This window comes from Moschus berezovskii, chromosome 16 (assembly GCF_049115385.1).
Source record: "Moschus berezovskii isolate FMDL1 chromosome 16, NW_MosBer_1.0, whole genome shotgun sequence".
NCBI lineage: Eukaryota > Metazoa > Chordata > Mammalia > Artiodactyla > Moschidae > Moschus > Moschus berezovskii.
This window is the reverse complement of record NC_142475.1, coordinates 80,604,892-80,631,082: the sequence shown is the minus strand read 5'-3', so window position 1 is coordinate 80,631,082 and position 26,191 is coordinate 80,604,892. Positions and strand designations below refer to the sequence as shown.

The window sequence follows — 26,191 nt, the reverse complement described above, 5'->3', positions numbered from 1 at the left end:
CCTGGCTGGCAGGGCCGCACGACCCTCCTGCACGACCACCTCCCATCCAGATGCCTGGGAGTGGGGTGTGCTCTCAAGTACTCATCCAGGGAGAGAAAGAAAACCCCAGGGGAAAACAAAAGTAACTTTCTAAACCAGAAACAGGCAATAAAAGGCCCCAGGCCATTGGCTGGTGTGCCGGGAATCAGAGGGAAGTGGCCAGCGAGCTGCCCATGTCGACCCAAGCTCACAGGAATAGCACACCCCTGGCTGGCGCGCCAGGTTACCTGCATGAACATCTGGATGCAGTTCTGGATGTAATACTTGGCCCTGTCAATGTCATCCTGCAGGAGGTAGAGGAGACTCAGCTCCTGGCTGTAGCGGAGCTCGAGCAGGGCCTTCCGCAGCTCCAAGGTCAGAGCCTCGTCCACAAAGGTCAGCAGTGCCTGGTCGCCCTCCCCGCGGAGTAGCAGCTTCAGTTTGCTGCGCATCAAGTATGGCAGGCAGGTCTCCTGCAGAGCGAGAATGGATGTGACATGCCAAGATGGCATCACCCTGCATCTGTGGTATCCCTGCACAGGTACAAATGATGGTGCTTCATGTTTCAAACCTAAGGCTACAATCTTTAAAGCAAGTTCATCTACCATTGCTTATTTTATAACCACAGAAGATACAGGAACATGTTCTATAAAAAACGGGAACTACTTGTAACTGAAGGAGAACCGGGCGTTCACTACCAAGTGAGGACCTGCAGGCTGGGTGAGGGCAGCGGTGCAGATGGGTGCCAGGCCGGCCCCCTGAGGCCTCTGTGCAGTGCAGACACAACAGGAAACACACTCCCTATGGTGACACCAGGGAGGCTAACATTCCTTTGTAAAGGAATCTGCTTATTTTGAAAGCATTAGCTAAGAGCACAGTGAGTGAGTGAAACTCGTTCAGTCATGTCTGACTCTGCAACCCCACAGACTATACAGTCCATGGAATTCTCTAAGCCAGAATACTGGAGTGGGTAGCCTTTCCCTTCTCCAGGGGATCTTCCCAACTCAGGGATCCAACCCAGGTCTCCCGCATTGCAGGCAGATTCTTTACCAGCTGAGCCACAAGGTGAGCCTAAGAATACTGGAGTGAGTAGCCTATCCCTTCTCCAATGGATCTTCTCGACTCAGGAATTTAACCGGGGTTCCTGCACTGCAGGCAGATACTTTACCAACTGAGCTATGAGGGAAGCACAGTGGTTTAAAAATATTATGGAGTTTGGGGGAGTCAAGTTATATAAACACTCTGATGCTTTACAACCACTTTCCTGTTTCTGAAAAGTTTTAAACATCTTCATTAATGAGAGAGCACTTGACCATCGAGGACATCTACTTGGGTGACCTCACAGATGGTCCCGCACCTGATAGAAGGGCTCGCTCCACATTTTGCTCAGGTCCGGGGGGCCCTCGCCATCAGCGCTAGCCGTGGAGCAGTACTCCAGCGACTTCCACTCGGCCAGCTGGTTGTAGCAGTCAAGGGATGCAAGTTCCCAGAAGTCCTTCTCGGCATCCGTGGGCTCGCCGTCTGCCCACTCTTGTGTGTTGAGGGCCTGCGCAGATTATTTTACCAAATTGGATACATGTAACATTCACACTAAGAATAATCACTGTTAGATTTATGACAAGTGGAGAAAAGAGGCAAAAGACAGTTAACTTGAGGGAACCTAACAGTCAAATGAATATTAAAAATCCCAGCTGAGAAAGAACCACTTCTTTGGGGAACTTAACTATGAAGTCAATTAATAAGCTAAAAACTGAAAACGGCCCTTAATTTGACGTAAATACTGTAGATTCTTCACTACTTGAAAAGTTCTTCAAATGAAAATTAGAGAACAGGACATTTATAGCAAACTGCAGAGGGTTTCACCATTTAGATGCCTCGCACAGGCCACAGGCCCTCAACTGTGTGTACCCGCCACACACCCACACTCAGCCACGCCAACGCCAACACAAGACGTGCGAACTGGACTTCCTCAAACCAGCTCTCACCTACCTGTTTATAAGTTTTACTTCCAGAGTGGAAACAGTCTACTCAAACAGAAACTATATAACAATACCAGATACTGAAATGACATCTTACAATTTCATACTAACTTGGTAAAAGACACTTTCTCTTTGATTCAGTATTTTCTTAAAAAGAGTAAGAGACAGAACAATAACTAGTTCATGTTCAGTTATTATGAACCCATTTTTCTGGTAGTAATCTTTGTGTAAGAGTTAAGGAATACGGCTGAATATTTGAAGGTCTAAATTCTAAAGCTGACAGTGTTTCCATCCAGAGAACAAAAGTGGTAAAGCAACTGACACACTTGCTGGAGATCAACTCTACCTCGTTATACAGCCTGGCAGCTTCAGAATAGTCACTTCTTGCTTCTGCTAACAGCGCGTCCTGCGTGATCTGCTTTGTTCCAATCTCACTGCTGAAAATACCACGGAGGATGTCATACTCCCCGATCGACCTGTACAGTCTATGAAACAGATAAAAAAAAAAAAAAAAGGACAAATCAGTGAATGCCCCAATATTTTTAAAGTCTTTCTTGAAATGATATTAAATCAAGATGCCATAATTATAACTAAAAAAGATGTCATACTGTTTTGTTAAAACATAAAACGTTAAAAATTTTGAAGTTACCATTAAGTTTTATTACTTAAGCCACATAGAAGGCAGAAATTAATCTAAAGTGCATGCATGTGTGCTTAGTCACTTCAGTTGTATCTGACTTCTTGTGACTCCATGGACTGTAGCCCGCCAGGCTTCTCTGTCCATGGGATTCTCCAGGCAAGAATACTGGAGTGGGCTGCCATGCCCTCCCCTCCAGGGGATCTTCCCGATCCAGGAATCAAACCCGCATCTCTTATGTCTCCTGCATTGGTAGGCGGCGTCTTTGCCACTAATCACTAGTGGCACTTTACCAAGAGCATCACCTTGGGAAACCCATTCTAAAGTGCATTTAATTTAAAATCTGAAAATATCATAGGTTTACAACGCACAAGTTGACTCATTAAATGAGACTGTTCTATGTCGCTCCATCACTGAAACACTTATCAGTGGTAGCCTTCCTGGAATCCATGTCAAGCCCTGAAATCTGGACTGTGGTCCAAACCCAGAAGCAGGTAAACTAGTTCTAGTCCTACAGATGCCACGTACTCCACATTCAACGGCTGTCTCGTCACTGAGAGCCTGAACATGTGCTAGAGTTTCGATGTTTATGTCAACACAAATTTGTTGGCCCATCAGCCAAGCCTCCCATTTGAAGACAGGCTCAGGTGTCTAAAAGTCCATTCCCTCCTCCCTGGAGACTTCTTCCTGTCTTCAGTGTCTCCACACAAGGTGTCACGACCATCCATACCCACAGAGGACACGATGGGGTGGAAACAGCCTGTGGGCAGAGCAGCAGCCCCAGAGCGTCATCCCCCTAGGGGACTGGGTCACACCTGGGCTGTGACGCTCCTTGGCAGCGACATAGCGCCTACTGCTCACCTCACGCCAGTACACTTTTCCCAGAACCTGAATATCTCAAAACCAGTGCTACAGGAAAAGTGCAAATCCAATCTCGCCCTAATCCAGCACCCTCAGAATCCAGTGCCTGAGAATTAGGCACTGGGTTTCTCATGATAAACCTCAGGTAAGAGAAGACTCAGGATGTGTGTTGCCCAAATAAAGTAACTGTGCTAGACGCATAGCTTTGGCCGCAGCAGGGTCGGGGCCCAGAACTTACTTGGCAAGTTCCATCCACCTGCCGACGTCAGGGGGCAGGCCAGGCCTCCCCCGCGCACGCTTGGCAGGCGGCTCCTGGGGTGCCAGTCGCAACAGCGCCTCCTCAAGCAGGCAGATGGCCCCGGGCTGCTGCAGGCCCGCCAGGCCAGCCCCACTGACCAGAGCTGGGTCGAGGCTCAGCAGGTCGGCATGTTGGCAGCTGATCTCCTGGCAAGACACAGACACGCAGTCCTTCAGTGAGAGGGTCTCCAACCAGGAGTACCTCGTTTTACCAAACACTAAGTTCTGGGATTAGCAGCCACGGGAGAGAGACTCAGAGCGCTTCACACACAGTCGCAGACCAAGCCTGCACCTGCATCCCTCCCACGTGGCTCCCCCAGTTCTGGGCCCGAAGGGAGGCTACAGGGCGATAAGTTACCTAGAGTGACTCCCCTAAACAGCAGTGGGCAAAACTGCAAAACTAGAAATTCAGATATAAAAAAATCACTGCAGAATACAACGTGGAGAGAAACTTACTCTGAAACACTGGCTGATGCAATGTAATTTCTCAAGCCTTGTCTTTGGCATTGCAAGGAGAAAAAAATCAATGAAAGAATTCTACACGTAAATTATAAACCAACAAAAATAGAGTACATAAAAAGAACCTGTATTAACAGTTTTCATGCTGCGTGGAAAAGAACGAAGTAGGCATAATAAATACTTCATCTCAAGGAATTATTACCCAGTCAGTTTTCAAACCATAGCTACTGATAAACAGCATTAAAGAACATAATTTTTAAATTACTCCAAGGATGTAACTAATTACAAAAATACTGACATGAATCGAGACGATTTTCTATTAGGGGCTTTGTAATTATCCATGTTTTGAGTATAAAGAAAAAATTTCTTAATCCCCTAATAAGTATGCTTGTTGCTGCTGCTAAGTCACTTCAGTCGTGTCCGACTCTGTGTGACCCCATAGACGGAAGCCCACCAGGGTCCCCCATCCCTGGGATTCTCCAAGCAAGAACACTGGAGTGGACTGCCATTTCCTTCTCCAATGTGTGAAAGTGAAAGTGAAGTCGCTCAGTTGTGTCCAACCCTTAGCGACCCCACGGACTGCAGCCTACCAGGCTCCTCCATCCATGGGATTTCCTAGGCAAGAGTACTGGAGTGGCTTGCCATTGCTTTCTCCGAATAAGTATGCTTAGTGGTTACAAAAGTACATCTACACTAGTTCTTTGTCCGAACTGCATCACCGTGGAAACCTTCTCCGACACCTGTGTCCCCCATGTCTGCAATGGTGCACAGCACCCCCCCACCCCCCAGCAAGGGGTGGCCCGCTGACCTGCCCACCAGGCCCTGTACCCCACCCACTTTTGCATCACGTGCCATGCCCTCGTGATCTTCCACCTCTGCCTGCCCCCATCAAATCCCTGTTTTGTGTCCCAATTGCCTGGTCCCCACCCAGTGCACAGGTAGGCACAAGGTGACAGCAGGGCTGGGTGCCACGTGACATGCAGGTGTGACCAGAACCCTGCAGGGATGAGCTGACACACAGTCAGAGCAACTTTGCATTAAGTTAGATCTCAAATTATTCTGTCATATATAAATTTAAAAAAAATACAAATAAATTGGGGCTTCCCTGGTGGCTTAGTGGTAAAGAATCTGCCTATCAAGGCAGGAGACACAGGTTCAATCCCCGGTCTAGAAAGATCCCACATCCCGTGTGCCAAACTAAGCCCGTGTGCCAAACTACCAAGCCTGTGCTCTGGAGCCCAGGACCCACGACTACTGAAGCCCGTGTGTCCTACAGCCTGAGCCACACAACAAGAGAAGCCACGGCACCACAACACACAGTAGTCCCCCACACCCCCCGCCACCACAACTAGAGATGGGCCCACACAGCAAGGAAGGCCCAGCACAGCCAGAGAGAATAAATGAGCTGCGCTGAGCCACATGCGAGGAGGTGGCCCCACCAGAGTCCAGCTGCTGTGGCAAACCCACACTGCAACTGGGAAACCAGCGGAGCCACCGAGACATGGGCGTGCTGACAGCCTCACCTGGATGCAGGACACGAAGGGCGGGAAGAAGGAGATGCTGGTGTCCAGAAAGCGTGTGAAGTGCTGCAGGAGCTTCTGGGCGGTGCCCTGCCCCTCAGCCGCAGTCCTGCGCTCGCCTGACTCCCTCAGGATCCCCGAGCACAGGCTGCTGAAGAGCTGCCTCGCGACGAGTGGGTCTCTCTGTAAGACATTCCCGAGTGGGACAGGTGTGCTGACTTGCCCATGCGTCAGAGCCCGGCCTGAAACATCAAGTGCTGCCGCCGGTCACCACGCTGGGCAACGTCACTGGAGGACTGTGGCCACCGAGGAAAGCTGGAAAGGGACATGGGGCTGTGCGCTATTTTGCAAATTCCTGTCACTTTATAAATAGTTAGATGAGTAAAAAGCTTATAAAGCAGAAATGGGCTACACAGACATAACCTATCATTATGGTCAATATTGGGCTTTCCCAATGGTTCAGCTGATAAAGAAACTGCCTGCAATGCAGGAGACCTGGGTTCGATCCCTGGGTTGGAAAGATTCCCTGGAGAGGGGAAAGGCTACCCACTCCAGTATTCTGGCCTGGAAAAGTCCATGGACTGTACAGTTCGTGAGGTCGTAAGGAGTCAGACACAACTGAGCGACTTTCCCTTATGATCAATATTAGTACCGCAAACTTAAGTACAGTAAAAATATGAGGCATCAAGTTTCAGTACCTAATTATGTACTATATGATACAGTATATTTTTTAAATTACTTCATTAAAGTCAAAGGACCCTTAACCAGACTTCTGAGGGGTAAATATCCCGTTTATCTCAGAGCACTCAGCTACAGAACCTCACTCATTCCTGAAGCTCATGGTCACCCTAACGACACAGAGGAGTATTTCAGCCCTCGGTGCCTGGGAATTTCGGAGGAGGATGCTGATACCACTGACCTTCCCGATCACCCCCACAGGAGGGTTTTGTATAATCAATGATTTAAGTGGTGCAGCTACTTACATACTATTTCATTCCCACCAACATCATTGGAGAGAAAAAGACTGCGGTGTGACTGGCACACAAAGACACTGGGCCCAAAGCAAAGTGCTGGATGGGACCCCACGGCGGGGTCCCTGGGAGCCAGGACCTGGGGCGAGGCTCAGCACTGAGGCCCGAGCTGGGGACAGGTCACCCCTGCTTCCTGGACGAGGCAACGGCACCAGAGCATGTGACGGCCCCGCACTGACCTGGGCCACAGCCTGCAGCGGGGTTATCAAGCTGCTGTGTGGAATCTGGATGTCAGGAAGGTCTCCACGGCGGTAACTTCTGTACAAGACGACCTGGGCCTCGTGCTTCATTTTCAACTCACTCTTGACCTCCTACAATCATTAGCAATACAGGAAGGTTACAACTTTCATCTAACCAGTAGTGCTTGGGTGATGAAACCATCCTCGCCCACCACTGACAAAAGTGAATCAAGGCCAATTCTATCCAAGACGCTCTAGTCACTACACTTGATCAATGTGGCAGACAATAAACCCAAAACTAGTCTCAGATGTGCAATGGTAAGATTATTTAAAGATCTATTACAAAGAAATTTGAGTTTCTCTGAAATTAGAGAACTTGATTTAAAACTTTTTCGACCCACAAATGAGAGGATTGTATTTCTTTGTCACTCTCAAGACAAACCTTGGCTACAGGGCCCATTGGTTCCTTCTGGCCCTGCTCTCTGCAGCCATTTCCCCTTTGGGCCCCATTCCCCTGGCAGGTATCTGTTCCCCTGACAAGGCCCCATTCCCCCTGCGGGGCCCAGGCCCCTCTTTGGCCATTTCCTCCTTCAGGCCCCATTCCTCCTTCGGGCCCCATTCCCCCGGCGGGTACCTGTTCCTCTGACAAGGCCCCATTCCCCCTATGGGGCCAGGTTCCCCCTGCGGGCCCTGTTCCCCCCCCACAGGGCACTCCCTCACATGCGTACATCCTGGCTAACCTGAGGCTGCCCAGCTTCTCCGTCTGCTGCATGCTGCTCTGCAGCTCCAAGAGCAGAGGGGACCCCCAAACGCCTCTGCTGAGAGTGGTGACAACACCCAGCAAGGCCACCCCAGGTCCCAGGCCACACTCCATCCATTCCGTGAGACCCTCGTGGATCAGCCCAGTGCCTCTATCCCACCCCCGCCCTGTCCCCTCAAGAAGCCCAGGCAGGACTCAAGCTTAATGAGGAGGCAGGAGCAAAAGCCTCTAGGCTGGGTGGGGCCAGCCGTTGGCCTGCAGTGCTGTGGTTACAGAGATACAGGAAGTCCAGTCTTTCCACAGAAGATAGTGGAATCTTCTGACCATTCCATACTCAGACTTGTAAGTGAAGTGGCTAAGGATTTAAACTGAGTCACAATGGACACAGGATTCTCACCCACCCACAGTCCAGTCCTAGAACAGCCTGTCAACATCACTGACCTGTATCTCACACGGACTCTAGGGCTGAACAACTTCTACTGTTATTGCCACATTGGGAGAAACATTCAACCACCCATTCATGCCACACGTGTGTCTGCAGTGGGCAGCTCGGGACTGGCCACGATCCTCACCTCACCCCCCACCAGCCTTCAGGAGCACAGCCCCTCAGTTTGTTTGCCCTGAGTCACAGTGTCAGGGCTCTGGCCTCGAGGTTGCGGGAACTGCACCTGGGAGACGTGACCCCAGGGCACCGGAGGCGGGGGGGGGGGGGGGTCTGGTCTCCACTTCATGCAGAAAGCCCGTCTGTCCAGAGAGAACAGCACCCCCCACTCCCCAGCAGAGCAGCGGGGCTCAGGGGACACCTGGAGGTGGGGTCACATGGGCCACCTCTGCGATCCAGCCTAGGCCAGCCAGGAAGACATCTCCTGGGCACACATCCTGTGACAGAAACAGCTATTTCCGACCAAATTCCAGAAATGGGTACAAACCTTTTCTCGCTTTTGCTCAACAACACCTTTCCTGGCATAAATCAAACTCAGTTTTTCTTGGTCCTTTAGAAATCGTCTACGTAATCGCAGTATTTCTGCATGATTATCTGGACCTGAAGAACAGACAGCAGGTTGGTTATGCGCAGCTGACGTCCGTCTCCTCCTCCCCAGAATGGCTGACATGAAGTGAGGCATCTGCTTGTCTCCATCTCTTACTCCCCACAGCTCTATTTCCAAAACAACCTAAGCCTGTGAAATGCAGCTTTGGAAGCTGGAGAACTGAGGCTGCACGGAGGGAGCAGGCAGTCTCGGGAAAAGAGGGGGCTCAGAGATGCGAAGCTGAGGCTGGAGGTGCAGGGCCACACGGCTGGAGCAGAGCCCCTGCAGCCAGGACCACTGGGGAACCCAGGGCTGCCTCGGCACCAGGCCTGGACATGCAGGCAGGAAGGGGGAGACCTGGCCTCAGAGGGGGACCACCCAGCACAAAACGGGGGCCTCCACGTCTGGTGAGGCCAGTCAGCACACCCAGTGTGCAGCCACCACTCCTAACGCCGGTTATTGCCTGCCTGGACACAGCAAAAGTCGAAAATCAGCAGACACTTGAGCAAAGCTTCAAATAAGAAAAAGCAGGAACCAAAGCAACTGGGGGTGGGGGGGCAGAAAATGTTGAAAGCAGACCATCCAGGAAAAAAATTTTTTAAATGACCCTTTATCGCAAGAGCAGAGTAGGTCCTGTAACAGGGCACCGAAGGGACTTTCCAAGAGCACAGAAGCTTGTGGGAACTAGAGACTGGATGTCGTCATGCACAAACACAGTCAGAAGGTAACGCTGCGCCCAGAGCCGAGCAGAGATGGTAAGAAGGGAAAATTGGAAGGATAATCCCTCGGGTCTGACAGTCAAGATGGAATTCCTACAAGAGAAAACTGACGTTTGGAAATTATTGGCAAAATCACCCACGGGAGAAAAGGGAACCCGTTTCCTAATGAGAAAGAACATGTATATATATACATACATGCAGGTAAATCACTATGCCATGCAGGAGAAATCAACACAACTCCACTTCAACAAAGAAAGAAACTGAGGTCATTAACGCCCATGAACAGTGACTGCACGAGCAAGGAGAGAAGCCCCACATGACCCAAGCCGCAGTGAGACCTGTTTAGGACTTGGTGACAGTGTGGGGGAAGGGGGTGGGCAAGGGAGAAAGTGACCAAGACTCCAAGGAAAGGGGGCCACAGTAACGCCAGCTGGAGCTGTGGAAGCAACACTGAGGGCCTGGCTGAGCGAATGAGGCTGACTGGGGAAGGGGCCCCGGGGGATGGGGCCGCCGGGGCTTCTCACGAGTCTAGGGGGCGTCTGGCCGGGGCCCCTCCCGGAGCACACCCCCCACCCCCGGTGAGCCAAATGTCTGCATCCTCATTCCTGCCCTTAGGCCTGCCCTGACCCTCCCAGCCCCCAGACATAAGCTCTCTCTGACTTAGCTTCCCCATCCTACTCGTACCATAGCCCCTAGACACCTGGGAGCCCTGAGTGAGGGGCCGAGCCCAGTTCAGGCAACCACTTTCTGGACCCCAAACCAGGCTCCCACGTGATGCTGGGCTCCATGCAGGCCCCCAGACTCAGGCACAGTCACAAGCTTGCGGAGGCAGGCACTTCAACACAGCTCAGTGATCTGTTACCTTGTGCTCCGTCGTCCACCTCACCCTCAAGGAGGCCCAGCCTTTTCTTCCCAAATTCAGGCCCCACGGACTTCAGGGGTTTCCCCCGGGGCCTCTCGGGCCTCTGGTGGGCAAATAGTAGGGACGCAGACGAGGCCTCAGTGGCAGGGGCCAGGCTGTCACCCAGAGGGTCGGTGCTGCCCGCCGTCAGCCAGTGGGAGAGCACTCTTCCCCCTGCAAACACACGATGCACGGGTCACAGCAGTGCCGCTCAGCCGGCGACCCGGCCAGGACCTGCCGCTTGAGAGCAGGGCTGCCCACAGGTACCAGAGTGGGCTACCATGTCCCAAGGAAGGCCTGGCGGCTGGACCGCCTGTCCTTGTGGGCATGAGGGAGACCACCACATGCTCGTCAGGATGACACTGCATCTATATGGCACTAAGGTCTGTGATTTCTAACATCAGTGTCTAAAAGTCCCACAGTAATTGGGCAAGTTATTCCTATTTCCACAACAAACAGAGTGTGAAAAAATTACATAAAGGAAAAACACTGAAGTATTTCCATAAAAACGACTTGGGGATTTTACGCTACAACTGATACTCTGCTGATCAAAGGTAACAGCTGAACCATTTGAGAAACAGCAGTTTCATGAACTACGAACACAGTAAGTCAATCTGGTTTAGCTCTGGTTTAGTTTAAATGGTATGCACTGGACAGATCTTTATGGACAGAAATCAAACTAAAACTTACATGTACTGAAATCTTTCTTGTTTTCTCCAGTCAGAAATATGCTTTTCTCCCCTTTTATAAATTGTGGTAAAAACACAGAAAGTCCAATGGACGACGTCACGCACTCTGAAGAGCCCAGCATGTTTGCTGGGTGCACAACCGTCCCCACCTCTGTCCCCAGGGCCCCTCGTGGCCACACCACCCCCGAATCCACAACCCAGGGACTCAACCCATCCTCCCCCTGCCATCGAGGCCTTCACGGCCCCCCAGCGTGCATGCCACAGCGGAGGCAGTACCTGCACTCTGTGTGGGCGTGAAGTCGAGCTGCTGCTGGGTGGCCCGGACCTGCCCAGCCATCGCCCTGCGAGCCGAGACGGACCCGTCCTGGGTCCGGGCCTGGAGCGTGCTCTGCGAGGCCTGGGTCTCAACAAACATTGGTGTGAGGACCGTACTCCGGAAGCGCCAGTCGGGGTCAATGGTATACTCCTGCCAGGAGGGAGGTGAGGTCATGGCCCTTCTCAGAACATGCAATTGATTTATTTAAAACTTCACAGTCCTCGCCACAAATATTACTATACTAGCTCTGCAAGAAGTAGCTGAAGAACAACTTTCTCAAATTTAAAACTTTTAACAGAATGATTATCTGTCAACAAATAAAACCAATCAGTACTGGGGAGAAAAACTGCTTTTCTCCTCCTAACATCCTGCATTCAGAGGCTCACTGCCATGCTCAGGGAATGACTCGGCTCCTCTGACCCCACCACCCCCGCCAAGTATCCAGACTAGGAGATGCTGGGGACATGGGGCTCTGTTCCCGGGCTCTGAGTCATCATGCGGCTCATCAGCAGAGCTGCCAGGCAGGGGTGCAAACAAGCATCTTCGGGGTATGTCGGGGGAGCGGGGGAGGGAAACGCCTCCATGGAGGCTGAGAGGACAAGGGTGAGCTGTGTGCAGGACGGGGGCGAGCGGCGTGAGGTGCAGGTGTGCATCTCGGAAGAATGTGTGTGGATTCCAAGTAAAATCAGGAAGCCAGCACACGCGTCGTCAGGGAAACGCCAATCAAACCACAGTGAGGCATCACCAGACGCCTGCTGTGTGGCTGTGACCCGGAGACGAGATGGCACCTGCAGCTGAGAGGGGGAAAGGCACCCTGTGCACTGTGGGTGGCGTGCAGCCTGCTGCCGCCGCTGTGGACAGCAGAGTGCAGGTTGCTCGCTATAAACAGAACCACCAGAGGATCCAGCAATCCCACAGCGGGGTATTTATCAAAAGAGAACAAAGACACTAATGGGAGAAGACACAGTGTCTACAACAGCCAGGACATGGAAACAACCTCAGCGTCCATCGGCAGATGAAAGGAGAAAGAAGACGTGCAGTGAGCGTGCACACGTGCACGCACGCACACCACACACAATAATGGACTACTACTCAGCTTTGAAAAAGAACGAAATCCTGCCATTGGCAACAACATGGATGGACCCTGAAGGTATTATGCTCCATGAAATAAGTCAGAGAGGAACACAAATACTGCATGATCTTATTCATACATAAAATCTAAAACAAAAAACATAACAAAACCAAATCAAACATAAAATCTAAAACAAAAAACATAACAAAACCAAATCAAAAAAGCTCATAGAAACAGAGAATGGATTGGTGGCTGCCAGAGGTGAGGAGTGGTGGAGATGGGTGAAGGGAGTCAAAGGGCACAAACTTAAGTAAGTAAGCTCCGGGGGGCGATGTACACATGGTGACTACAGTCAGTAACACCATTTGTACACGTGAAGTTTCTAAGAGAGTATATCTTGAAAGTTCTCATCACAAGAAACCTCTAACTATGGGCAGTGACGGATGTTAACTGGATTTATTGTGGCCATAATTCTGTAATATATACAAATATCAAATCACTACCTTGTGCACTGATAAATACAATCCTAATTACACCTTAATTAAAGAAAAAAGCAAGGATTTAACACCAGTGGACAAAGTCTGCTGACCAACAGGTGGGAAAGTCAGCTCACAGGGCCAGAGCTCACCTGAAACTCACACTCTGACAGAGGGTGCTCAAACAGGGAAGTCCGGAAGTCAGGGCTCAGGCTGGTCATTTCAAGCAGGAAATCTGTCGCTAAACTCAAGAAGTGCATTTCTATCTTAGGAGAATATAAGGAATTTAGGGCCAGCAATCGGTCCAAGGTATTTGAAGGCAGCCTAGTTTCATGGCTCCAGAAGTTCCGAATAGTTAATCTGGAAGGCAGAGAAGAAAGAAGAGGAGGAGGTCTCTACGTGTGCCCCACGGGGAAGATCCTCTTCTTCCACCAGAGATCAGCCCTGGGACTCCATCCACACGCAGACCTCCATCCACAGGTAAGCTGCCTAACAGATGAGATACATGCTGAAGGGGAAATATTCCAGGATGTTGGCATACTTAACAGGAGGTGAAAAGCTTGGTCATTCTATTCTCATTTCTATTACCCAGAAGTTTGCAAAGATGAGAATTTTACATTACATACTCTGAAACTGAGAAAACACCATGAGAAATTATATATATAGTCCTTCATTGCCTTACTAAGACAATTCACTCTAAACATTACTGCCACAAAATATTCAAAACATAATGTGAACAGAAAATAGTCAAACTATTAAGTTAAAAACCAGATCTGGCTTTATAATTTGTGAATGTTTGAGAAATCCAATTTTTAAAAGCTCAATAAATCAAAAACTGCAGTACGCTGAAAGTTAGCTGACACACAGAATCGTCAGGGTTTCCACCATGCCTGCTGTAACACAATGAGCTCTTGGCAAGCTCGTGGGCATCTGTGATGACACCACAGCGCCTTCTGGTTTCCAAGGCCTCCAGCACGCCGTCTGACACTGAGTGCAGAGTGGGAGCTCACTTGGGGTTAAATGGGGAATGACAACCCACTTTTCATCACAGGTTTCTCATCCTGAGATGCTGTAACTCACAGCACAGTCGAGAGTTGTTACCCACACCAGTTTTTCAAGATTTGTATATTAATGTGCCAGGACTTTCAGGTTCTAATGTGATTTAAAATACATGTTTCTTATGCCAGCAAGAGGCAGATAAAAGGCTAATACAGCAAAGGCCCTTTGACACCTCAGAGAGACCCCACACTGGCCCAGAAAGAGCCCTCAATGTGCCCACCCACCCACGCTGCTCCAGGAGAAGAACTTACTGAAGCCCGGGGTTCTCGTCGGTCAGCCCTTGGATCAACACATCTTTCGCCAGCTTGAATACTTCGCGCGAGTCTTCATCTGCCTGACTCTCTGGGTCTCTGAGAGAAGTCACAAGACAATAAAACTGTTACTGCTCCTTCCACTGCTCTGGGTCAACCCAACAATGCTGTCCAGGATGAAAGTAACGAAACCTGCCTCTTCCCCAACTTCCACCCACCCTGCGGGGCCTGCACTCTGACCCGGGCCCTGGTGGCCAGCCGGAGAGCAGGACCACAGTCCCCAAGGAGGAAACATCCCAGGAGTACTTTCCTTAACCCTGTCAGACTGTAAGGGAAAACAAGGAAAACAAAATACACTTTTAGCTCAACCAATAATACCGTGCTCTGAATATTTCCCATGGGTTCACGAAATGAAGTAGGATGAGAATATATTTCAACAAATCAAACTTGTTTCAGTTATTAACCACACATTTTTAAACGTCTTATCATTTATTACAGTTGTTCCAGACTGCTGGAGGCACCTAGATGCTCCTTAGGAATCGGGACACAGGCGTCTGACAGGGACAGGTGAGGAGCTCACCTGTAGTTGTCATGGACCCACATGAGGATGGCGTACATCCGCTCACGGCACAGCACTGCAGGGTGAGACAGGAACTCCGCCACGGCGCTCAGGAGCTCCCGGAGCTCTGCAGGTCTCAGCCGTGCCATCATCTTGGAAATTATGTCCAAACACACTTTCTGTCTCTCATCATCTCTATAAAAAGAGGAATTTTCAAAAACACAGACTTAACCGTTATTACTATACCTTTAGATATGACAGGTAACATTTTCTTCTCTGTGCTATTCTGTATTTCAAATTTTATTATTATAGCTAATATTATATTTATATAAAAATTAAACTCTTGAAAACAATTATTGTGGGCTAGATTATGAAAAGGAAATTAACCATGTAGTGTCCTGCCTGGATCCTAGGAAGAGGATGAGGAAACTGGTGACTTCAAATAGACAGAAGTGCACTAATGTTAACTTCTTGGTTCAGACAAACACCATGACGACGTGAGATGGGGAAGCTAGATGAAACATGTCTGGGAATTCTGTGTACTTCTAAATTTTCTGTAAAAATTAAATTATTCCAAAATAAAAAGTTCATTTTTAAAAAACCTGGCAAAGTCAAACAAAATAAACTAACTAGAAAAGATTTCATGACTTTAAAAAATGGTTTCCAGGGCTGGTCAGGCACCAGGGGTTAAGTGCAGTCAGGGCCCAATGTGGTGCACCCCCATTTCCTCCTTAAATAAGCACCAGCTGAATGCTCCACATACAGTAGACACTGACCCAGGCTGACTGGAGGAAATCAACACAAAGACAGTTTATCACCATGTGAAAGTGTGCACACAGGCGAGAGGAAACCACACAGAGGGAGGAAAACACGGGATGCCATCAGCAGCGCTCCGTTAACATTCACCTTAACAGCATGCTACCATTTTGAAAATAAACACATTTAACAATAATGGACGCCTTTTAGCTGACAAAACAGGTATAGAACTCAAAACTACACATTTTGAATCTGCAAACCGCACTGGACAACCCAACACGGGGCCTCTCAAGTGTCAGGTGTCAAAGTGAACAAACACTTCTGTCATGACAACTCACAAGTCCCCTTGTGTTGAGGGGACAGCTGAACAAAGAGCTGCATCCAAGGACACAGGCAGCGGCCACTCACCTGTGTCTCATGACCTGAACGAAATCCTTGCTCTTCAGCTGCAGGTACAGGTCAGGGGTCTCCTCCGCACGACACAGCACCACCTCCAGACACAGTGTCTTCATCACTCCATGGAACCTCGGCAGCAGGAAGAGCACGCTGTTCATGAACCTGGGCAGCGGGTAGGCCGGTGAGCAGAGGGGCACTGACCCCCACCAGGACTGTCCCCGGCAGGCAGGTGGTGACAATGCCCCATGACCCTATCCACAGGCAGGGGCAGGCGGACGGAAACACAACCACCCACCCCCACGCATGACCCTCCCCAGCAGGCAGGCGGACACCACCCCCCACCTGTCAGCCAGAGGAGCGAAGTTTTTTGTGGCTCTGCTCAGGCACACGATGAACTTGTCCTCCATTGTGTTCTGATGCTGCTTCAGTTGCTTTACCACCAGTTCATACACAGACTCCTCCAGCATCTGGAAGACCAAGTTTCCTTTCAAATACACACAAGTGGGAACTCGGAGGAACTGAGAAGAGTGAGGTGACCACCCACAGCACCATCTCGAGGAAGCCGTGGGGGCTCCAACCACTGGGCACCACCAGAGGCTCGGCGGCCGTGGGTTCAGGTGACCCAGGCCTCGGCCACACATCAGGTGAAAGAATGATCAAGACTGTACTTCTTTCTGACACAAAACTCTGCCAGCGAGTCACCAGAGCAGCTGAACAAAGACCAGGGACTGAACGCTGTTCAGGGACCTTCCTGGCGGTCCAGTGGTTGGGATGCCTTCCAATGAGGGGGGTGCAGGTTTAATCTCTGGTCGGGGAGCTAAGAACTCCCGAGCCTCAGAAGCAATATTGCAACAAATTCAATAGACTTCAAAAATGGTCCGCATCAAAATATCTTAAGGAAAAAAAGGATACATTTTATTATGTCAGTGTGCATGTCTCTGGTCAAAGACTCACACAAACCAGGATTTCAGGGAGCTCCATCTGCAGGCAGCCTGCCCGTCTCCCTATGCCTGCCTTCCAGGCCCGGCCTTTCCTGACCGCTGTCCGAGAGCCGCACCCCCCCAGGGAGCACCCACCCACAGAACAGGGGGCCCTGACCCCACGGGAGAAACGAGGAGTGCGAGGGGCCCCTGGGACTGGAGACCACGGTCTAGAGCCGCGCTGGTCAGTGGTCAGAACACAAGTGACCCCCACTCTGTGTCCCACACTGCTCCCCCATCTTCCATGCTAAATCAACCATTTTATACTCAGAAAAGAGCTATGTCAAACCAAAGGGTATATAATTTGTATTAATTTGAGACTTAAGTTGTGAGAGATTAACCTTACGATCTGCTGTTGTGTGCTCCACCCATGGTGATAACTAACTAAGCACATTATGTGAATTGAAACCCACCATTTAGGGGCATTAGAATCATGTAATCACAATGTTATCCTGAATTTGAAACATGTTCTTATTTTATAAAAATAGCTGGCAACCCCTAAAATAAATTTTAACTTTGATTTTCTCAGGGGCGGGGGTTCCTACTTCCTTTCAGTTTAATTTTCCTCTAAATCCAAATAGATGCCTAACTGGTGAAATAGGCCAGGCTCCAACATGCTGTGGGGGGACCGTTCTGCCCTAAAGATCCCCTGACTTCCCCAGCCTCTCCTCATCCTGTCTCGTTGCAGGAGGAGAGGGGACTGGGATCAGGAGCCAGAGGAGTTCTCAAGCCATGAGACTAGGTAACCAGCTAGGGGCCCACACTCTGAGTTGTGGGGGAGGCCGGTGGGATGACACCCCAGTGAGGGAGGGAGAGTGTCCTCTGAGCAGTGACAGAGGGCCGAGGACTGGTCCAGTGTGGTGTCCTCGACAGTGTGCACCCTGCGTCTGGTCCCCATGGGTGACAGGCTCTGCAGGCACCAGCATAGACCGTCCTGGACAGTCTGCACCCTGCGTCCTGTCAGCATGGGTGACAGGCTCTGCAGACGCTAGCATGGAGCCCCCTGCACTAACCCATGGGGATCAGCCAAGTAGCAGCAGTTATAACCTGTGATTTCCATATATGGGCTGGTGCGGAGACTGTGTGCTTAGAGGTGCAGGGCACAACCAGGCGCCCAAATCAGAGGCCACCCCTGCTCTTCAGCTGCACAATGCCAGAAACTGGAAGGGGAGACTTCCCCTGTTTACCCTCCCCAAACCAAAGCAAGGCTCCATCAGGGCAGTTTCTCCAAAGTGGCCCCTGAGGCCAAGGTCAGAGGGATGAGAGCTGCTCCAATGCTTACAACCCATCTTTACAATAAGAAGCAGGTTAACAACCTTAACGCCTGCCAAGTTTCCAGGCATTAAAAAAACAAAAAAAATTTATCTCTTTAAAAAAACTGCCCACTCTGGCTCCTCATACAGAGGACACAGTACCGAGGCTGAGTCAACAGTGAAGAAGAGGCGTTTGTGCCACGTGCACACACTCACCTTCTCTCTCCCGCTGAGATACCGGAGAACAAGCCCCAGGACCTCCGCTGCTGCTGCGTACACCTCTTTATATCTGACAAAGGACATGTTACTGACCAGAGTTTCAAAGTACCTGCGAGAAACACAGAAAGCCAGTAAGCACTGGACAACCCATCCTGCTGTCCAACAGAAAGTGAAAGTCGCTCAGTCCTGTCCAACTCTGCGACGCTATGGACTATACAGTCCATAGAATTCTGTAGGCCAGAATAGTGGAATGGGTAGCCTTTTCCTTCTCCAGGGGATCTTCTCAATCCAGGGACTGAACTCAGGTTGCCCATATTGCAGGCGGATTCTTTACCAGCTGAGCCACCAGGGAAGCTGCTGTCAAGACAGAAGAGTATCACAATTGTCCTCCCCACCCACCCAGATGAATGACACCTGGGCAGGCCCCGTCCACCCACACAGCTCCAGATATAGACACTGGCAGCGTTGAAATCAGCAGTGGCCTGACCTCTGACCCCTCTAAAGCTGTCTATGAGACAGGAGGAGGACACACAGGGGTGGGGTTGGGGGTGAGGGGTGGTGCACCCTGGCTTCATGACAGTAGGACTGGGGATCAGGAAAGCCACTTGTTGGAAGGTTAAACACTTCCTGCTGATGCTGCACTGAGCTGCATGTCCGTCCATGACACCAGGCGGCCGAAGCCCCTGGTGACTCAGAGGCTGACCCAGGAGGACCAACTGGACAGCGAACATTTCCAGAGAGACAGTGAACTTGACCGAGTGACCGGCTCTGCAGGGATCCAGACCCTCTGTGAAGTTTCGGGCTGTCTTGCTAAGGCCCCGCCACGTGGACCCTCCCCCACCCCAGATGGTGAGGAGCCGGGAGGCTGCACCTGTGGCAGAGCCGCAGCGCCCCCTCGTGGCCACACCCTGTGGTGAATGGTCTCCGGACCTCAGGCTGCTTTCCCGAGCGGATGCTGAAAATGGCAGCTTAGAAAAATAACAGAAATAGCTAACACCTTGTCTGCCAAAATTGCATGGAAAAAACCATACAGTTTTTAAAAACTCACTTTTCTCACTCACTCCACTAACACATTTTTTTCTCCCAAATGATCTCTAAACCCAACTACTTAATTTAGGTGGAAATACTAATATGGGTTCTAGTCCTTAAATTTATCAAAATTAAACCATATTCCAGTCTCCAATCACTTTACCCAAAAAAGAAACAAAGCAAAAAAACATGACACTTACCGGACACTTTCCACGCCACACTTTGGGTCGTAGGGGGGCAAGCTGTTGGCCATTACAATACCCAACAACTGAATTCCTACAGAATTGTCTTTAGAATTAGGATCTTTACTGGAAAACTTGTCAAATATTAACCTGGAATGTGAATGTGAAGAAACAGTGTAAGCTGTCACGTGTAAGGAGCAGGAAGATAGATGTAAGACCTTCCACAGCTGATTGTCAGGGTGAGAAACCCCTTCCTTCCCAATACTTTGTTCACACCTGGTCACTCTGCATCTGGGACACGGGGAGCTCTGCATCTCCCACAATTTAGCTATTTGCCCTAATTCTCCCTCGGTTGATGGTGAGAAAAGGAAGAAAAGTGAAGTTGCTCAGTCATGTCCAACTCTTCGCTACCCCATGGACTAGCCTACCAGGCTCCTCCATCCAAGGAATTTTCTAGGCAAGAGTACTGGAGTGGGTTGCCATTTCCTTCTCCAGGGGATCTTCCCGACCCAGGGATTGAACCAAGGTCTCCTGCATTGCAGGCAGACGCTTTACCATCTGAACCACCAGGGAAGCCCATGGTTGATGGTGAACCTTTGGGAAATTCTGGTTTGCCCTAGGCTAAGCTGACAGGAATCAGCCCTGTGGGCAGAGAACGGCAGAGCACATGCCACACGCCCAGAGAGATGGAGGGCTACATGAAGGCAGTACTGCCCAGATATGCTTCTAGTGACAAATGCTGGGGCTGATCATGAGTGACATCACGCCCTACCAATAGATTCCACTCCAGGAACCATCCTTGCTTCCAGCACTTCAAGTCCATTAGTGTGTTAGTTGCTCAGTCATGTCTGACTCTTTGCAACCCACCAGGCTCCTCTGTCCATGGGATTCTCCAGGCAAGAAGACTAGAGTGGGTAACCATTCCCTTCTCTAGGGAATCTTCCTGACCTAGGGACTGAACCCAGGTCTCATGCATTGCAGGCAGATTCCTTACTATCCGAGCCGCCAGGGAAGCCCTGAAGTCACTAAGTCTCATGGTAATTAACCCCTCACAGTGTATGACGAGTTAAAGGACACTGAAAACCCAGTAAACCCATACCTGTAAGGGACGGCCAGACAATCCTTCCAGCACTCAACGAGGGTCTTTATGATTTCAAGGTTATGTCGAAACACAGCTCTTTTTTGATGAAAAACATGTTTCATTAGGAAATGGAGCAATCGATTTGCTAACACTTCATCTTTAGGGACCCCCTGAAAAATGCAGAGAAATCTCATGTAAATATGTAGCATTCCCTTCTGGGAAAGCATTTCTTAACCCAGAAGTCTGTCTATAAAAGAAAGCTGACATTGTACTGAGGAGTCTGGCTCCCTGGATTGTTCAGACAACATGTGACTGTAACGCAAAGGTCTCCCCTGGAGGGCCTCCCCCAGAACCCTCAAGGGCAGCCCTGACACCAGGGTGGCTGAACTCCTGCAGGTCTGTACAGGGTCCTGCAGCCTCTGGGGGCCTCTGCTGAGACCTCCCTATGGGGTCCCTGAAGACATCTTCCCTGCTCTGACTGGGCACCCAGCCTTGCCCCCACCTCCTCCCAAACCCAGGATCCCACCAACTGCTGGTGCCTTCCCACTAGGGCTTCCTCAATGGCGAGGTGACCCCAGATCTGTGCTGGTCATCTGACCCACTGCCAGGATGCTGTTCCATGGGGTACACAGAACGGGGCAGGGGATTCCCTCCCTCTGCTTTCAGCCCTTGCTCAGACTATTGCAACGAGTGGTGAAATTTCACTGTGACTTTCAACCTGTCTGTTGCAGCTCTCCTAGCCCAGCTGAATGCCTGACACGGGAGTCAACCTCTTGCAGAGGTTCCTCAGTTAAACTCGGCTTGCTGTGAAATGGGATAGTCACATTCCAACACAAACACATGTGACAGCTCCGTGGGCACATATTCTGTTTCAGTAAGCACGTGCCAGGCCATCCTTCTAGGAGAACTCTGCACACCACTGGGGCCGACGTCAGTAAGCAAATGGGAGAGAGCTCTAGCATGTGGAGCCAGAGAGCTGGGGGAACGCCACGGCCTGTATCAGGACAGTGTGGGCACTGAGGGTCACCATCACACCAGAGGTCACCAAGTCACACCAGGTGACCAGGAGTGGGGAGGCTGACAAGACGGATGCTGGAGACCATGATCTCAGGCTCATGTTCAAGGTCTGCCAACATCTATTTTACATGTACTTGTAATAAAATATTCTTCCCTTGTGGCTCAGACGGTAAAGAATCTGCCTGCAAAGCTAGGAGACCTGGGTTTGATCCCTGGTTCAGGAAGATTCCCTGGAGAAAGAAATGGCTACCCACGCTAGTATTCTTGCCTATAGAAACCTATGGACAGAGGAGCCTGGCTGGATATTTCAAATGTACTTTTAATAAACCAATTATTAGGGTCCGTGCTCCTAGCAAGCTAAAGCAGTAAGAAAACAGGGCAATCATCCAACATCTTAAAAGCAAAGCCAGAGGAATTATCAAAAGCAAAGCAAAGCAGACAGACGTGAAGGAGTAGAATGGGGCCTTCTGCAGCAGCACAGATGGGCAGGATCTGGGCTGTAGACGCTGAGGACATTCGGGGTTGGGTCCCGGGGGCCACGCGGGGAGAGGGCACCAAAGATGCAGCTGCTCTTACCACAGGGGTGGCTATTCCCGTCCACGAAAGGACCGTGGCCACGATCTCAACCACTAGGTAGTGGATCCCGTCCCCGCCGTTGTTCTCAGAGACCACCAGCTGCAGCAAGGGGCCCAGCCAGTGCCTCGCATGAGGCCGGAAGACCTAGGTGAGAGTTCAAAGGTCAGATGTCAGAGCTGCTGAGTAACCAAGATGGGCGTTCAGGAACATCCTTCTGTATTACGACTCTACCTAAATTCAAAACAAGTGTGAATGCCAACAACTATGCTGCTTGATTCAATTAGATTTTCAGATGAAGTCTTCCTTGTGGGCCCTGAAACCCCAGCTCAATGGAGACAGACTCAAACTGATCTGCTCTCTGCGTAGATCTGCTCCAATTGTGTGTAGAGTAGTAACAACGTTCCACACCAATCCCACCCTCCGCACAGCATACAGCTAGGATCCTACTCTTCCTGGATACAGAAGCAAGGGCAAGTGCAAAAGGAGGATATGGAAGTGAGGTGCATGTGGCGAATTTTCTTCACACACCCAAGGTCTCTGAAATCCAGAGCATCTCCATGCACTAAATTCCACTGAATTTACTTTAGAAACTCAAACCGAGTGTAACCCAAGACTCTCGGCCTCTGTCCCCTCTGCCACCCTCTTCTTTCTCCAAATGTTTTCTCAGGGATTTCAAATCTACGCTCACAGATAAATTTCTGTGGTCTCAAATCTTTTTAATCAAGTACCCCAGAGGTAAATAATGTTTACACTCTCCATGTATGTCTACTGGTTTGTTTATAAATTTTAAATATAAATTTCTTTACTGTACTATTAAACTATAAAAAAGGATAAAGGTTCAAACTTTAAAAAGAACTGTAAACACAAGTTCTATGTTTTTGTTCCATTAAGACAATGGGCCCCGAAGGTTCCTGAGCTCAGGACGTGTGCAATACTGCAGGCCCCTGATGCCGCACGTGTGCACACAGCTCAGCAGCCCCCGTGTTAAACTAAACACTAGACGCCAGCTCCTCTCCTCCAGCCATCAAGCCAGCACTGCAGAAACACGAGTTGGAAGTCACATGATCCCAAGTACTATGGCTGAACTGTGAGCCCCGAGAGGACACTGAGGCCCAACTCGCAGGACCTGTAAATGTGACCTGATGCAGAAACAGTATCTTGGAAGATTATCAGGTTAAGAGTCATTAGCGGGGGACTTAACCAGTGGCAGTGTCTTTATTTGATAAAAGGATTAAAAGGGAAATTTTTACACGTGAGACAGGTGCCGAGAGAAGACTGTCCACAGGCCAAGAAATGGCCAAGGTGCACAGCAGCTGGTCACGCATCATCAGGGCCAACCAGCTGACATCCTGGTCTCGGGCTTCTGGCTCCAGAACCAAAAGGGGCATTTCTGCTGTCTGAGCCACAGGAGCTAGAAGTCAAGTATGACTCTGAGAAAGGGCCCGTCACTACTCGATGGCCTTGAGGCCTCGCGAGTTGCTGCCCGGGAGGCCCCCTCCTGGCACTCACTCCTCCTCAGCTGCATGTGAACCCCCTACCCCTCCCAGGTCAGCCTAGGATCGCTCATAAACCTGTCCGAGTGCCCCTCCTGACAGAGCCACGCATGACTGACAGATCAACAGAGCCATGATGCAAACACGCCGGCTGTTCTTCACAGTTACCAGGAATCTCTTTCCCACGTTCTCTGTTACTCTAGACCAAGAAGGCTGGCAGCGGTAAGAAACCTGCCGATGCATATACTCCACAACAAAGGCCGCTTCTAACTCAGGAGAAGTTAATATACGTGTTTTACAAGAAAATGAAAGAAAAATGACGCTGAATAAGTAATACAGGCTGGTGAATCTATTCAGAGAATAAAGCCATGCCGTGACCCTTAACGTCTTCCTTTATTGTGGGATTTTTAAAAGTAGATTCACATGTGCTTTTGTGCTTTGTTGCTAAGTCATGTACGACTCTTTGAGGCCCCATGGACTGTGGCCCACCAGGCTCCTCTGTCCATGGGACTTCCTAGGCAGGAATATTGGAGTGGGCTGCCATTTCCTTCTCTAAGGAGATGCATATAACTGAAAAGAGTTTTTAAAGAAATAAATAACTTACTTCTTCTGTATTAACAACCAGCTTGGCTAAGAAAAGACGGATATTTAATGGCACTGATGGATTTCCCAGTTTGTCATGAAGAAGTTTCATCCAAGGAGGAAGATTTCTTGGCACTGAACCCTGAAATAACACACTCAACATTAGTGAGTGAGAAGGTGGCATCACGACACAACACTGACAGAGCAGGTCGCGAGGGACACGGCGCCACGAGTGTTAGGGAGGAGACTCAGTTTAGTCTTCGACGTCAAATGCTTGTTCAGCAGGACATGGCCAGTCACGGTGAGCCGTGGTGAGCGAGGCCAGAAAGAGCACAGACCTCCGCTCCGGGCAGCGCAGCCTCAAGTCTGTGCATGTGCTGGACCAGGGCCACCAGGGGGGCCATGCACTCATGCTGACTGAGCTCGTCCGCGTCCAGGTCCAGCACGTCGCCTGGGCCCTCCGGGTCCTGACGCTCCTGGGGAGAGAGAAGCCATGGGGGGCTGAGCACCTGACTGCCTGCTCCGCCACACTGCACACAGTCGGCACCTCCCATCGTCCTCGTGTTTGCAGGAAGTGCCCCTGCCCCCGCCTGCCCAGCTCTCTTCTGGGGTCACACTGAAGTCAGGGCAGCACTGAAGAGCTGCTTCTCTCTACACACATCTCTTCAGACGTGTCCTGGTGGCCCCAGAACACTCCACGTCTTGAGAGCAACAGACCCCATGATTCTCAGCTGCAACTTTATGTAAAAGTAGAGCAACTGAAGGATAATCACAGGGTACATGGTTTCCTATTGGGTTGTCAGTACTGTGAAAAGTACTGAGGACTTCTGTGAACTTAATCTGCCTCAAAATTTTAATCAATAATAGAATTTAAAAAATTCCTGATCCTTTTTAAGAAAAAAAGAGCAGGGATAATAATTTTACACATGGGATGCTGAACTGAGGTGTCACACACACGGGGCGGAGCAACTGTTGGGACACGCCCAGATCACTTCCAGGAAAAAGCAGCAGAGGAAAATCCGAGAGGACATATTGGACAGGTAAAGGTCACAGCCTACCCCCGCCACCAGACACTCCTTCCCTGGAGGCCCGCCCTCCAAGGAGGAGGCTCTGCTTGGGCCAGGAACGCTGATGACAGACACATGGTTCTGACATCAACTCTGATCCCTGGGGGGAGTCAGGAATGCTACCATTCCCCCACTGCCCCCAGACCCTGCACCTGGACTAGAGACTGGGGCCCCTCTATCCTGAGGTGGCCCTTCCTTCCCAACACCAACAACACTCTTTAATCACCCGTCTCCGGAAATGACCAGCACTGGACTGAGGGTCTTGGGACCCATACGAGTAGCTCTGGACTCCAGTTGAAAAATCAAACTGACTCATTTCCTCGCTCAGGCTGCTGTCTGCCAGATACGATAGTGAAGACATGTATTGGGGGCCACCTGAAGGAAAAAGAGGATGAGCTACCATCACTCAAGTCAGTAAGACACGTGTGTCTCGAAGCTCAAGTGACATCTGCATTTAGGATACTTTCATTAAATCCATACTCCTCACCCACCATCCAGGTGATCTGGAATCCCTGAACAGTTACTCTTTAACAAAAACAAAGACATTAAGTCAAACTAGATCCAGTTTTTGGATGTGATGCTAACAGAACTTCTTGCATTTAAAATTTTGATGATGCACATCTTGCTCATAAACCCTAACATAAATGTAGCTAAAGGTATTACTGATAAATATCTAATCCAAAGTATGTAAGGAATTTAGAAAACTGGTCCAAATTTTATCCTTGAATCAGGGGAAAGAAAAAAAGCCA

General features: G+C 50.1%; 1 protein-coding gene across 3 annotated transcripts in view; it reads right to left on the bottom strand.

Annotated features, from left to right (window-relative positions):
- The window catches only part of PRKDC (protein kinase, DNA-activated, catalytic subunit), a 126,983-nt gene that overhangs the window by 32,213 nt on the left and 68,579 nt on the right, over positions 1-26,191 (bottom strand). For all 3 annotated transcript variants that reach the window (XM_055432726.2, XM_055432724.2, XM_055432725.2), the window contains exons 46-66: positions 25,669-25,817; positions 24,714-24,851; positions 24,398-24,517; positions 22,301-22,444; positions 20,726-20,877; positions 19,645-19,776; positions 18,413-18,524; positions 16,306-16,430; positions 15,976-16,125; positions 14,833-15,006; positions 14,253-14,351; positions 13,095-13,302; positions 11,355-11,544; positions 10,351-10,563; positions 8,671-8,783; positions 6,982-7,113; positions 5,775-5,954; positions 3,734-3,939; positions 2,344-2,482; positions 1,376-1,564; positions 267-491 (exon numbers count right to left, since the gene is read on the bottom strand). In XM_055432726.2, the coding sequence (XP_055288701.2) occupies positions 267-491; positions 1,376-1,564; positions 2,344-2,482; positions 3,734-3,939; positions 5,775-5,954; positions 6,982-7,113; positions 8,671-8,783; positions 10,351-10,563; positions 11,355-11,544; positions 13,095-13,302; positions 14,253-14,351; positions 14,833-15,006; positions 15,976-16,125; positions 16,306-16,430; positions 18,413-18,524; positions 19,645-19,776; positions 20,726-20,877; positions 22,301-22,444; positions 24,398-24,517; positions 24,714-24,851; positions 25,669-25,817 (3,290 nt within the window). The remainder of the gene's footprint in view (positions 1-266; positions 492-1,375; positions 1,565-2,343; positions 2,483-3,733; positions 3,940-5,774; positions 5,955-6,981; positions 7,114-8,670; positions 8,784-10,350; positions 10,564-11,354; positions 11,545-13,094; positions 13,303-14,252; positions 14,352-14,832; positions 15,007-15,975; positions 16,126-16,305; positions 16,431-18,412; positions 18,525-19,644; positions 19,777-20,725; positions 20,878-22,300; positions 22,445-24,397; positions 24,518-24,713; positions 24,852-25,668; positions 25,818-26,191) is intronic.